Source organism: Theobroma cacao, chromosome 4 (genome assembly GCF_053813885.1).
Source record: "Theobroma cacao isolate CCN51 chromosome 4, ASM5381388v1, whole genome shotgun sequence".
Lineage (NCBI taxonomy): Eukaryota > Viridiplantae > Streptophyta > Magnoliopsida > Malvales > Malvaceae > Theobroma > Theobroma cacao.
In genome coordinates, this window is record NC_142642.1 from 36,040,707 (window position 1) to 36,055,783 (window position 15,077).

General features: G+C 37.0%; 1 protein-coding gene and 1 pseudogene across 3 annotated transcripts; both read right to left on the bottom strand.

Annotated features, from left to right (window-relative positions):
- Positions 1-423: 423 nt before the first annotated feature.
- On the bottom strand, positions 424-6,483 carry LOC18602813 (uncharacterized). Of its 2 annotated transcripts, none has more exons than XM_018119955.2 (5): positions 6,103-6,483; positions 5,290-5,349; positions 4,975-5,056; positions 1,451-4,400; positions 424-1,058 (listed from the first exon to the last, which is right to left on the bottom strand). In XM_018119955.2, exons 4-5 carry the CDS (start codon positions 4,380-4,382, stop codon positions 670-672), a joined length of 3,321 nt encoding a protein of 1,106 aa, XP_017975444.2. In that variant the 5' UTR covers positions 4,383-4,400; positions 4,975-5,056; positions 5,290-5,349; positions 6,103-6,483; the 3' UTR covers positions 424-669. The 2 variants fall into 2 exon arrangements, with proteins under 2 accessions (XP_017975444.2, XP_007034487.3); XM_007034425.3 differs by having other exon boundaries at positions 1,451-4,407.
- Positions 6,484-11,394: 4,911 nt separating this feature from the next.
- LOC18602814 (uncharacterized) lies at positions 11,395-14,950 on the bottom strand (annotated as a pseudogene). The gene is made up of 2 exons (XR_016025924.1): positions 12,121-14,950; positions 11,395-11,951 (listed from the first exon to the last, which is right to left on the bottom strand). The product of XR_016025924.1 is annotated as an uncharacterized LOC18602814 (transcript).
- Positions 14,951-15,077: the final 127 nt, after the last annotated feature.

Here is a 15,077-nt window from a genome sequence, read left to right on the forward strand (position 1 = left end):
TATGAATGAGGATGGTTTGATGGTATGCTGGAGTGGAGAATTTACAGGCAATATCTCGAGAGAAGGAATTTCTGTGTAACCTTCTTCGGTATTGGATATTTTTACCTATTTTTAATTCTTGTGAAACTATTTCCGCAAGGGATGGAAATTAAGGAAAGAATTTCCTCGAGATTTTCTTGACCAATGTAAAATCTGCTCAAGTTGCTAACAATATATATAGTCAATTGAGGCTTTGGCAAGTAATATTGCAAGTGACAAGATGCCTTTAACCAAAAGCTTCAATTCGTTGGCTTGGACCAAGTTGGTCACGTGCAAATTGATCCTGTCTACAAGGAAAATCAATCACTAGGCAACTCCCAGGGGTTCAATTGCACAAACAGATAAGTGGCCTAAAACTGTTGTATAATTGAAAGAGCTGCACCATTTTCAGAAAATCTAATTTCATATCAGAATGTTTGAGATACACTTGTATCTGTACACTGGTGTTACTACATTGTATTGACTGGTGAATCAACTAGAGAATTTTGGGGACATCAGTTACTCCCATTAGCTATCAACAGATGCTTTCAGTCTAACATTTTCTTTAATGCTATTATAATCTTGCGGGGTAAAATGATTGCGGAAGAATCAGCAGAAAAAACCATCTCTGTCAATGGAAACTGGGAGTAGTCACGCACTTTCATGAGCATTATCCATCAGAGGAAGCTCATAAGTTGGAGACATTACCAAGTTGTGTTCTTGCTCTTTAGATTCTATAAGCATCATCACAACTTCCCGCATGGATGGCCGATCAAAAGGAGACATGCTAGTGCATATTAAAGCAATTTTTAAGACAGTAATCATGTGATTGACAATACTTTTATTTTCAAGATTTAAGCGATCATCCAATATGCCAGCAGTCAATGAGTGGTCACGAACATAATGTCTCACATGTGTGACAAGATCACCTCCTTGATCCAATGGCTGTACAGGAGTCTTTCCAGTTAACAACTCCAGCAGAACAACCCCATAGCTATAGATGTCACATTTTTCTGTAACCTTCATAGTGTATGCATATTCTGTCATAAAGAAGAGATACAATGTCAATCATCTAAAACAATAAAATATCAATATAAATGTCCACAGAGCATGGGAAAGATAAGAAAAATGGGACAAACAGACCGATCATTACATGCCTCACCCTAATTAGATCTTAAATTCTCTATTCACTAGCACTGAAAATTAATATGTTCTAGATCACTTGGACACAACTAAATATCCCATTTCAAGTGAATGACCGCATAAAGCAGATAAATAATAAAAATCTATAGAGAAAGACAAAGACAAAGAAAGAAATTCTTTAATGCATTAGATAGCAACAATATCACTGTTAGTGGTATCTTTACATATGGTCTTGACTGATGGTAATAATAATTAGTCATAAAACTACAAAACCAAAGACATAACTTACCGGGGGCAATGTAGCCATATGAACCAGCGACTGCTGACATGGACTTAGATTGGGGCATGTCAATCACCTTCGCCAAACCAAAATCACCAACATGGGCTTCAAAATTTTCATCAAGTAAGATATTATTGGACTTGATATCACGGTGAACGATCCTTGGTTTGCAGTCATGATGTAAATAAACAAGACCTTCAGCAGCTCCTAGGGCAATCAAGAACCGAGTGGGCCATTCTAAGCTACAAGAGGCCCCATGAAGCACTTCGCCCAAGCTACCTTTCTCCATGTATTCATAAAGAAGCAGATTGGAACCTTGGTGATAGCAAAAACCATAAAGCTTCACAATATTTCGATGCCTAATATTCCCTAGTGTTAGAATTTCGGCCCGAAAACTATTCTCAATGTTGTTTCCCTCTGCATTTGATGCAAGCCTTTTAACAGCAATGATTTGTCCAGAATGCATAACTGCTTTATAAACTGTTCCACATGCTCCCCTTCCAACAATATAACTCTCATGAAAATTATTTGTAGCCTCAATTAGATCTTGAAAAGTAAAGCCGTCCTTTGGATGAAAGTAAATATCTGAAGCTGGAGATGATATTTCCTTTTCTTGCAAGGATGCAACAATTTCAGGTGGACGTCTCATTTGATATATAAGAATTACAATGAGGATTATAGAGACCCCACCTACAACACCTGCAACTACCGTTACAATTTTTCCTCGAGTACCCTTCTTCACAGGTAGCATAGAAGGAGAAGATGGATCTCCAATGCAACCTTCAAGAGGCCTACCACAAAGCCCTTCATTTTCAATAAAGCTACTTGCAGGCATGTTCTGAAACAATGGGATGGCAGGTAAAGGTCCAGTCAAGTTATTGTATGAGAAGTTGCATCCCAATAAACTTGACAGGTTCTCCAATGTGCTGGGAATTACACCACTCAAATGATTATTATTGAGCAGGAGAAATTCCAGCATTTTAAGATGCCCAAGCTCTGGTGGTATACTTCCAGTGAGGTTGTTATTGCTGAGGTTCATTGCAATCTGCAAGCTTAAAAGAGAACCCAACTCTTGGGGTATCTGACCAGAAAACAGGTTGCCACCCATCTGCAGCTCAGTCAAACGTGAGAGGTTTCCTAAAGCTGCAGGTATGTTTCCAGAGAACTTATTTTCTGAAAGTTTCAGAATCTCAAGCTGTGAAAGGGTTCCAATCTCATTTGGTAAAGTATCAACAAAGCTGTTATGGCTGATATCAAGTCGCTGAAGCATCTTGCAGTTAACTATCTCATGTGGAATCCGTCCAGAAAGTAAATTAGATGAGACATTAAAAGTCACAAGTTGAGATAGATTACCTATTTCCTTAGGCAGCTCAAAAGTAAACTGATTGTCTGCAATATGAAGCCTTTGAAGCTTTCGGCAATTTCCAATCTCTGAAGGAACAGGTCCAGTAAAGTTGTTCTGGTCTAATTCAATAGCAGAAAGATTCACCAGTTTGCATAATTCTGAAGGAAAGCTCCCCGAAAGCTTGTTTCCAACCAGACGAAGTTGCACTAATGTCTCGCAGCTCTTGATCCCAGTTGGGATATTTCCATACAGCTTATTAGCCCCAAGGTTTAACAAAATAAGGTTAGCATGCTGACAAAGATAAGGAGGTATTTTTCCTGCCAGATGGTTGTTTGAAAAATCAACCACCCAAAGTGGGCTGTATACTCCAAGCTGCTCAGGAATGGTACCGCTCAGAGAATTGTCAAAAAGCTGCAACTGAAGCATTTCAGTCAAATATTGGAAACCATAAGGGATGGGACCTGTGAGATAATTGATTGAAAGATCAAGCTTTGTCAAGTTCCTCAAGCTACTAAGCTCATTTGGTATGACACCTGTAAGCTGGTTCTGGAATAGGTACAATAAGTGTAGACCCTTTATCTTGCTGAACTCAGTTGGGATCTCACCTATCAAATAATTCTCTGAGAAATCAATTTCTGTTGCAAGAGATAGATTCCCTATCTCCCTAGGAATGCTTCCATTTAATTGATTCCTGTAGAGATACAACTTCTTCAAAAACTTAAGGTTCCCAATCTCCATGGGTATCTGCCCCACAAGACCATTTGCATACAATGCAAGGGTCTCAAGGCTTGTACAGTTTTCAAGCTCCTTTGGAATAAGCCCTGATAACTGATTCTCCCATAAAATCAGATCAGTCATGCTTCCGAGCATTCCAATTTCCTTCGGCAGTTCACCTCCAATACGGTTCTGGGCAAGACCAAGCATTTGTAAGCTTTGACATCCACTTATTTCGGCAGGAATGTTACCAGAAATTGCATTCTGCCCTGCTCGAAATATTCTTAACTTCTGGAGTTTCCCAATAGAACGGGGCAATGGGCCAGTCAAGTTATTGGTGTATGCCACAAACTCATCAAGTGAGGACAAATTTCCAAGCTCCTCTGGAAGAGAACCAGAGATTTTGTTATTGCATATATTCAATTTTCTCAAATAAGAGAGCTTACCCAATTCGCCAGGAATTGGACTGCTCAAGAGATTGTTATTCAAATAAAGGAAGACCAGAAGCGAACAATTTCCAATCTCCTTGGGTATATTTCCACTGAACCCATTATAAGACAGATCAAGAAATGTCAAGTGGGTCAGACCACCAATACTAGGGCTCAGGGTTCCAGAAAGATTCATTGAACTCAAATCAACAGACCAGACCACTGGCTCATAATCTGAAGTACAATTGACACCTATCCACCCACATGGTGTCTCATCACTGGGCTTCCAGTTCCCAAGGTAGTTGTATTCATCATGAAGGCTATTTTTAAGCTCTAGCAGCAATTGGCCCTCAGAATTTAGTCCGTCTGCTATGGTAATTAGAAGAGCTGCAAGCAGCAAAAACCTCCAAAATCCTACTTCCAAAAGTATTCTTGATTCAAAATTCCTCAACATTTTACTAAATGCAATAATCTGTATCCTGCACAAGAACAATTGCTGCTATTACAACCCCACAGAACCACATACACACCATAGTATACATCAAAACACATAAAATTTCGTAATTATAGTGAATGTAGTATTTTTATAATTTTGATCACATTCACAAGGACCTCAGGACCAGTCATCAACACATCATTTCCGCTTCCCAGAACACAAGATGCAAGAACCAACATAATATTAAGTAACAACCCAAATATAGTATTCAATTATTCAACACCCCCAATGAAAACTGCATAAAAGATTCCATAATTCATCATTTTAACAGAGAAATATTTTAGAAGAATACATTGAGACACATTAAGCGAGAAGAGAAAAGAAACAATTCAAAATCCAGACATTCATTTGTAACATTTCATTAAAAGGGGCCAACAACTATAAATTTAGAAACCCAATTACTCTAATATAACATGAATTCACAAATTCAACCATCTATTCAAAATATCAATTTAACAGACAACAGTGAAAAACCAATCATAAACAACTCAACACTTTCAAACACAATTGAAAAGGGGGACAAATAAAAAATCAAACATAAAAAACATACCTTTTCAGCCAATCCCACGGTCACCGGTTCATCAAACCAAGAGACAATAGAAGCAACAACTCCACCATTTCACTGCAACTCCCTGACAACCACAAAGAGAAGACTACTGAGTTTAGGAATAAATCAGAAAAAACCAATGCAACGTTGTTTCACAAATGATGAGGATCTTCAAATCTACCACCTTATATATCAATCTTAAAGCGCAATGAACAAAAGAGAGAAATCGATGTTAATGTTGACAGAATTAAAAATACTAAGCTCTAAGTAAAAGGCAAGAAACTGTTTTACATAAACCAATCAATTCCTCATCCTTACCTATTTTCTTCCAAATCTGATTGACTTGCAATCTTCAAGCACGCGTTCCAGGCATGTAACCTATCATAAGCACATAAAAAACACCACACAGGTAACCTTATAGAGTGACAGAGCCAAAAGATATAAATAAGTAGAAAAACAATGAATTATACTGTAGAGAGATGACTCTGGGGTAATATGTTTTTTACCATCCTATTGAGATTCATGACCCAGCAAAAACACCAAACATGCAAGATTAAACAGAGCACTGCAATTACTGACAATTAATTTTTTGGCACATAAAACTTTAAAATTCAATTCTCTAACTTTCTTCATCAGTCAGAAGGAGAATTTTGCTTGGAGTAGTATAGCGTGTAGGATAAAAATGTACAAAATCCATCCAAAGGCGGGATAGTATATTCCCCGCCTCCAATACATGAAAACCGTTTAAACTAAACCCCACATACACCTTTTCTCCGTCAAAGAATATACAAGAAGACCAAGCAAACTTTGAAAGAAAAGAGAAAAACTTTTAACTGAAATCTGAGTTTTCCTTAGACAACAACAACCAATCTCAAAATATTATTCTAGTACCAAAAAACGATAAAAATAGAATACTGTGCAAAGCAGGCAGCAAAAGAGAAAACATTTTTTGGATTGGATTTGTTTTCTGAAGAACATCAACTCCAAGCTTTAACACCCACCAAAATGCCAACAAACAAAAAACCCATAAATCAAAACCAAAAGTTAGTGACTGCAAAACTATTGGTGAGATTGAGACCCATTAAAGGTTTTAACAAAAGAAAGAAAAATGTTAAAGTTTTTAGAACTTACCTTATCTCTATAGAAGAACAAAGCTAACCCTTTTCCTTCCACTTCTATGGCATCCAAATTTGGCAGCAATGTTTGATCCATAAAGGAACAAAAAGAAGATTTAAAAAAAAAAAAAAGACTTGGGAGTTAACAAAGCATTAAAAAAGAAAACTGGGAGTAGCGAAAATAGGTGGGAACTTTGGACAATAAGGATCAGCTCAGTTCTTCTTCTTTTTTGTTGAACTGGGGAAGGTTCTTCCAGCAAGCACCAAAAACCAGGCTACTGTGTCAACCTTTTTTCTGTAGGGAAAGGAAGCAAACTTTCTCAAGAAATTGGGGATTCTTATAGGATTTGATTGTGACAGCTTTGGTGTTTCAAGGTAGGCACTGCAAAAACAAAAACAAAAAAAAAATGGCAGCTTATTCACAGGCAGATCAAAAAATATTCAGTCCAAGGTAGAAAATTTTCTGTGGTAATTTGATCAGCTTGGTAAGTCAATATTTGGGAGTTTATATTAATGTCTAAATTATTATTATTATTATTATTATTATTATTACTACTACTGTTTTGTAAATTTTTGGGTTATTAAATGAATTTTATTTCCTCCTCTTTTAACTCCATAAATTGAGTCATGTGGATTTGTGAAAAGAATCTAATTGATTATTATCTACCTTTAGGTTAGTGGGCTTTTAATTGAACTTTTTAGATGATGACGTGGTATTATACTTAAACCTCCATCAATCAACTTAATTGCAACGTGCAGTTAACGGTGTCGTTTCGCTTTTTATTGCTTGACACTTTTTTTTTTTTTGCTTTATTATAATTTTAAAACAGAATTGGTTATCCAATTCATCCGTACGTCTGAATTAAATAAATTATATTACTGAACTCATACAAAAACTAATTAATATTTATAAAAAAATAAATTCTTTTAATAAATAAAAATAAATTGAAAAGGGGAGCATAAGATGATGGGATTAAGAAGTGGGACCTACACATTTAGGCTTTGGAAAAGAAGAAGACAAAAGGGACCTACCAATCTCAAGATTTGGACCCACAAAATGGGAGTGGGATAGCTACTTAAGCTGTCTAACCACTTGCTTTATGTCCACATCTTTGTTTCCCGACTCTAGTCTCGGGGCTAATCATGCAATCTTGAAAGGTGAATTTGGCTTTGTCCCCTTCTCTCCTAATTCTTTAAAGCAGTTCATGTTTTAATTATGAAATTTATTTTATTTTTCTTATTATTTTTCATTTTGGGGTTGGCTCATCTCCACTAAATAATCTCTATTCAATCTTAGTACGTAATATTTGACCTTACTTGTCCTTTTGCTGCATTAGAGGGAAAACTCTCATTCTTGGGATTTACACGTTTTACTTATAAATTTATATATTTTAAATTTTATAAATATATTAATAAAAAAAATTAAAAATTAAAATACGTTAATCACTACCTTCACTTCACCATTGATTCAGTCGATTGCTGTAATTAAGAAATTATACTTTTTCTTTTCTATAAGAACTGATTGTAAAGTCGACAAATTGCAAAAGCATCTATGCATTGTAAATTGAGAAAACCATCATTTCAAACTAAAGTCAATTCCATAAAATAGCATAGTTTTTCACTAATAATATATGTATGCAATGAACTTTTTCGCACATTAGATATTCCGTAACCTTTTTGCATATAGTATGAAGAACATGTTATCACACTAATAGAGGTCATAAGGTCCTAGATGTAGATGGGTCCAGATTCCTTTCTTTCAGAGGTAGATTTTTTAGGGATTACTTGTCTCTAAAATGGGACCATGTCCTACAATTTTATTATACTACTCGACTTTGAGCTTTAAGGGGAAAAAAAAAGGGGAAATCTTATGAGCTTTTGCATGCCAACTTTCCAATTTATAAAATAAAAAAAGTAAATATAATATATAGTTTAAGATTAAACTCATCTTAGTTACTATTTTGTAAATTTATATATAACATGTAAATATAATATATTTTGTTAAACTATTTACTATTTTTTTTTAATCTCCTTTCTCTTCTTTGGTGCAAGAAAATTTATTTATAGTAGGATCGGATCTGTCGACCTTGACCTCTAGTCAACACGCCTAAATTTTCTTAAATCTTTACAAACATTTTTTTTATTTCCCACCTCAGTCTCTCAATTCAGAGTTGGCACAGGGTAATGCATTATTCCCTTTGGTGTCAACTACACTCCACGAAGACGAGTGGAGAAGCTGACAAGTCCAAAATAGTTAAATAGCTTAAATTCATAGGTAGGTTATATGATGGAAAATGTTCACGAGTTTGTGGTGTGTCTAAGTTGTGAACATGGGCAACCTTCAGCTCTCTTTAATGGCAAAGAAAAACGAAAGTATTGACCTTTTCATCAGCCCCCATAGCGAAAGTCAGCAATGGCCCATACAGCTAGATATTTGGATGGCTGCCATCAACCCTATGCTCCAAATTACTACCTACTACTGTACACTTTTTCGTTGGTATATGGGATTAGCTTACATGTGCACTTGCATCCCAGATGGTACATATGGAAGATGGTAGGCAAGAAGTTTGAAGTGAAGATGAAGAAGATAAGAGATGATGGAGTTTGAAAAGTAATGAGAGATGATTGAAGAGGTGAGCAAGGTGCATGCTGGTTGACAAACCATGCATGATCAGCAAATCTTATGGCAACATTGACTAAAATTAGGCAGAGTTGGACTTACCCAATTCCGGTACAACTCTTCCATTAATTAATTAAACCAGCAAACTAATATTGACTATTGACTCCCCAGGTAATGTTAACGAGGCATTGCTACATTTTAAGTTGAATCTTGGGGTTTTTACACTGGCTAGTTCTAATACAAAAGTTGCATTATTATTTCCTATCAATATAAAAAAAGTTTTGATTTCTTATGGAATAATTGATCATCCAGTTATTTCTTTACGCATGAAACTAAAACCCTGACTATATTTCACCCTAATTTCATGAATTTTGTGGTCCAATATTATATATATATATATCTTACTACTAAAGTCTTTGCTCTTTAATTATATCTTTCATGCGCTTTCTCCTACATTTAACACTAATCACCTAATTTTAGGAGAGAAAGTTGATTTTCCTTTTTTTTCTTTTATGAATTTCAAACTTTTGGGACAATTAGCCACTCAAAACAACCCTAGATCATTTTGTCATTGGTATCTAGTCAAATTAATTATTTGGCCCACTTATTGTAGTAATGTGACATTTGCAAACTTAGTCATAAAATCATAATAATGGAACATCAAAGAAAATGTAATTTTGAATGATTTGAATTTACATGAGCTTTGAATATATCTTCCCCCAAAAAGTTTACCACTATTTGGAGTACAACTTGATCAGTGGGTTTAGAAGAATTTTGGTTTCATTCAATTTGAATGAAAATAAAGATGAGTTAAGAGTGAGATTTGAGTTGTATCCCTTTTGCACATTATTAAAAAGGCATGCCATGCCGCCAATAATGAAGGCCCAAAAAAGAGAAGGTGTGATTACAGCTGCAAAAGTAGCCTCTTCCACTCCTCCACCCATACATCAAATTGGGGCTTGTAAGTGGCAGGAAAGTGCTTGTGAAAAACACTTCCATCACAAGCAATCTGCCTCGACTGTACTCTAGCTCTAGTCATAATCTCTCTACAGTATGTCCAGCAAATGCATGAAACCAACTCTTGTCAAAAGTATGATAGCTATTCAACCAAATTTATAAAGGTAGTGTTTTTGTATTTTAAATGGAAACAAATTCAGAGGGAGGAAATATCTATCTACTTGAGAATGGAAAGACCTCAAAGACACAACCCAAGTTGTATGGTTGGATGGTAATACCTTACTGGGTAACATTTGCTGTGCCTAGAACCTGTCCCCGGTGCTTTCTTTGTGGGTAGGGGCCTGGGGCTGCTTTCTTCCCGTAATGCATACAGGGAAAAGTGGGAGCATCTACTGTTTTGATTGCATACACCCACTCCATCCAAAAGGCAATTCACTTTTTATTTTTTCATTTTATCTGTCCCAGTTGGAAGGAAAGGAGGGGAGCGTGAGTCACCTTACAGAATCAGCCAAACAAATTTGCTGTTTTCTAGGATTAGGTTGATGACCTGATTGGCTTGTTGGATGCAAAAGATTCCCCTTGCTGCCAATGTATGCCAAGATAAGGTGGCTTGGCTATGCCTATGATATGCTAATCTGTAAAGAGGAGAGAGCATTTAAGCCCAATCAATGAAAATTTCTCTCTGCTTTTACTCACCCACACAAATGCTTGGCAAGTTGTCTATTTGGGACTATCTCTTCATGGGAAATCTGTGAAAGAAGTAAACGATCTTCAAGTTTGGTTTGATCAGATTACTTTGCTTCTTTTGTCAAGTTCATTCCATTAAGATTTTATTTTTCAATTTTCATTCTGAAATTTGAGTGGAAAAAGAAAGACCGACACCCTTACCTTCCTTCTTGCATGGACCATGGTGAGCTGGGACTGAGCCCACTCTCCACCTAATGGCAAAGGCCACAGGCGCGAGCTGACTCTCAACTGTGGCCCTAACCATCTCATCCGAGTCCGCTTCTTGAAAACAATGCAAACCCAGAACCCACTAACAAGGTCACCAATAATCCATTATTGGTATTTCCCTGCAAAAATAGATGAGGGCACACACTTCGTTTTTCCTCTCATTAATCTAGATATCTATTTAGATGCCAAACATATCATTATGGTTCGCCTTTAATCTTAGATTCCTTTCATTAATTTGGTATTCAATTCAATAATCCCTTCTTGAATTCAATAAATAAACAATTGGGTTTCCAAAACTTAGTACTTAAATTGTTTATCCAATTAACAACACTTCATGATGAAAGGTTCAGGAAATCTGTACTCTTGGATTCTTTTTGGGTCTCATTTCGGTTGGGAGCTTTGTGATTTTTATGGTTCCTCGTTTCTACTTTCTTCCTTTGGGGGTTCCTTTCGTGTTCTGTTTTCTAAGCAGATCTCCTGTGTATGTTTCTGCAGATTTTATGGTTTTTAGGTTGTTCTTTGAAAGATCATTTTCCCATGTCCTGGCTTTGTGATGATTCCTTGCTGGTGGTTTTTTGTGCTGTGAATTTGTATTTGTACAGTGATATTTCTCACACCAGGATTTCTAGGCCACTAAAGTCTTCTGTCAATCAGACTAAAGACTTGTCATGACATGAATTGGTGATGAAGGAATAAAATATGCTTTAAAAAAAAAACACTTCAGGATGAAATACTTGAAATTCCATACTTCTAATACTTAAGGTAAATTTTGGAACTTTAAATATCCTAGGTGTATATCATCACTAGCAATAATCTAAACGAATATTCTTGAATGCTTCTGCTAGGACTGATCCTAAATATAATAGCAACAGTCCTTCAGCAAAGCTATATCAGATAAAACATGGGCTGCCTTACATGGTTTCGACCTTAATTAAGTAAAGAATTCTTAATCTCATGCAACTTTGCTAATGTTTCTCTCATTGATAAACGATCTTTTGCTGATGGAGCTGCACATGACAATCCAACTCTAATTATAGCTGATAAACACTCTTCATATTTGCCAGGCCAATAACTGTCATTCTTGGTGCTGCTGCTTCTGTCAATAGAATAAGTATTGAATGAGCTCTTCTTTGAACTTCAAAAATCCTTGAAAAGCCTCGGATCAGCAATCTCAAAAGCTTGATCACTATCCACCGCTGATTCAAATTGATTGAGGCTCAATCCTTCTTTGAACATTCCATCAGTTGGCCTCTTTGCTATGAACATTTCTAGCAGAGGGATTCCAAAACTGTAGACATCTCCACTGGTTGAAGATTTGCCACCTAGACCATACTCTACAGAAAAGTACAGCAGAACATAAGACTTTAAGAATTATCAGAATGCATAACACTAGTGTTTGACTTCAGTAAGCAAACGCATTCACAGTTGTGCCCTTTTTTGATCAATAAAAGCTAAGTAAAAAAAAAAAAAAAACAGCTATAGTTAAAAGAGTGGTTCACTGACCTGGAGCAATGTAACCAATTGAGCCCTTGACTCCTATTGTGCTGCTCTCCTCTTGTGAAGGGTGTTGAGGAAGGAATCTTGCCAATCCAAAATCCCCTACATGAGCCGCCATATTTTCATCCAAAAGTACATTCGCAGGTTTCAAATCGCAGTGCACAATTGGCGGTTCGCAGTCATTGTGCAAGTACTCCATAGCAGAAGCTACATCGATGGCGATATTGAGTCTTTGCAACGAGGATAATGATAACCCAGATTCCATATCCTCAGGATATAACCACCTATCTAGGTTGCCACTGGGCATGAACTCCATAAGCAAGGCCTTGAATTGATCTCCTTTATGATCAATACTAAAGCATGAGGTGATGATCTTCATGAGATTTCGATGCCTAATATTCCTCAAGGTCTCACATTCAGCAAAAAAACTTTGAAGGGCTTTGCTTTGTTGCAAGTCAAGAGCCTTCACAGCAAGGGTAATGTTACTGGTGTTGGCTCCATTGTCACTAGTGATGAATGAACCTTTATAAACAGAGCCAAAACCACCCTTTCCAATCAGATTTTCAGCTGCAAAATTGCTTGTAGCAAGCCGGATATCTGAGTAAGATATCATTGGAAGCAACCCCTTCAATGAAGGTGAAGGTTCACCGTCTTTGTCCACCTTGTTTTTCTTCTTTCCAGGTCTCAAAGCCCATAAAAAGCAGAAAATTAAACATAAGAATAAAGTGACTCCCGCTGCTGAAACTAGAATCTTAAGCAGATGATACCTTTTTATTGCTCTTGTTTTACACTGAGGGAGTTCCAAATACCTTGCAATTTCTTGATCACCACTGCAGAGCCCATTGTTTCCCTGAACAGAGGTCAGGCTAAGATTCAAGAAGACTTTTCCTTTTGGAACTTCTCCTTCCAAATGATTGAAAGACAAATTTAACTTCTTCAGATACTGAAGATTTTCCAAGTCTCGGGGAATTGGTCCAGAAAATTTATTAAAGGAGAGATCCAAAACCTCCAGGGAGGTTAGCTTTCCTACTGAACCAGGAATTCCACCGCTGATATTATTTTTGGACAAGTTGAGCAATTGCAAAGTAACACAGCCACCAATTGATGCAGCCAAATTCCCAGACAACTGATTATCAGAAACATCCACCACTTGAAGCTGCTTTAAGTTACCAACTTCACTGGGGAGAGGACCCCAAAGTTTGTTGTGTGACAGATTCAAGTTGGTTAAACTTGAAACTCTGAAAATCTCATTTGGAATGCTTCCATTGAGCCTATTCGAAGTCAGGTTCAATGTCTCTATTTGCTGGCAGAATCCCAAGCTATTGGGAATTTTTCCGGATAACTTGTTATTGTCCATTTGATCGTCGGAAGGTTGTGTAAGATTACCAAAGATATCTGGAATTTCTCCTGATAACATGTTCTGGAACACACTAAAACTCTGTAACTTTTTAAGTTTTGCTATGTTCTTTGGTATCTCACCTGTAAAAGCATTTTGCTCTATTGAAAGAGAAATGAGGTTGTGAAACTTATCAAACCCCTGGGGGAAGCTGCCAGTCAACAAATTGTTAGCAATGCAAAAGTGTTGGAGATTGCTTGACAGATTGGCAACTGAGGAGGGAAATTCACCAACAAGCTGGTTGGAAAAAAAGCATGAAAATTTCTAGCTGCTTACAGCTTGTGAGATAATCAATCAGCTGAAAATTCAGGGCTGTAGTTGAAGAGAGAAAATTTGAACCAAGATTCAACCAGATAAGTTTCTTCATGTTGCCAAACAGAGGAACCGGCCCATGAAATCTGTTCATTGAGAGGTCAAGATATTCAATGCCTGAAGCATTAGAGATAGAACCAGGTACAATTCCTTCAAAACTGTTCTGCGCCAAATAGAGTTGCCTGAGATTTGGAGGAGCTTGAACAATATCATTTGGTAATTTTCCTCCAAGGTTATTTTGGGTCACAGATAAGAAGAATAGAGATGAAACGTTGTAAACAGAAGAAGGGATTTCGCCAGTGAGATGGTTCCCAGAGAGCTGAAAATATTGAAGGTTGCGAAGGCAACCCAACTCACTTGGAATTTCCGCAAGACTCTGGTTTCTTGCAAGATTAAGTGACGTTAAAGAGGAAAGATTTCCAAATGTACGAGGGATTGAACCAGTGAGATTATTGATAGAGACAGAGAGAGTTTTGAGTTTTTGCAGACTGCCCAACTCAGGTGGAAGCTTACCACTAAATCTGTTTTCTTCTAGTCGAAGTGTTTCAAGGTTATGGCAAGTAGAAAGAATAGCTGGAATAGTTCCATTAATGAAATTATTCTTCAGGTCAATTTGCTGCAGAAGTTGAAGCCTACTAAACTCCAACTGAATTTGGCCGTGAAATAGGTTGTGGGAAAGGTTAAGTGTGTGGAGGAAAGTGAAGTTTGAGAGCTGAGGGCCTAAGGTGCCGCCAAGGCCAAGCCAACTAAGGTGGAGGGATTGTACTCGGGATCCTTTACTGCTGCAAGAAACACCATACCAAGTACAGTGAGAGGAATTTCTCGTCCACCCTGAGAGTGCATTTTGAGGGACAGTGACTTGGAATTTGAAAGATAGCAAGGCTTCTTTGTCTGCTCTGGCGCCTTCCAGACATCCCATCTTGCTCATACCCAAGTAAAGACGAGTCTGGAATATGGTAAAAACCAGTAGCAGGAAGTGCAGATGTTCCATGGTAATATGGCTACACTCTTTGCCTTGCTAGAGATAGATAAGATTTGAACTTGTGGGTAACTACATAAATTCCTCTAGTCTAGTATTTATAGGCCTTCGATGGAGCTGTAGAATCCTTGTAGGCTTTAGTATAGGCTTTTGCCTATGCGAACTTTTTTGTCAATCAAGTGTTTAATTATCTTCTTACCAAATCTTTTGTTAGCATTGTGTTCGTTTGGGGTTAATTTGAGTGTAAATTACGCTATGTTCGATTGATACTCTAGA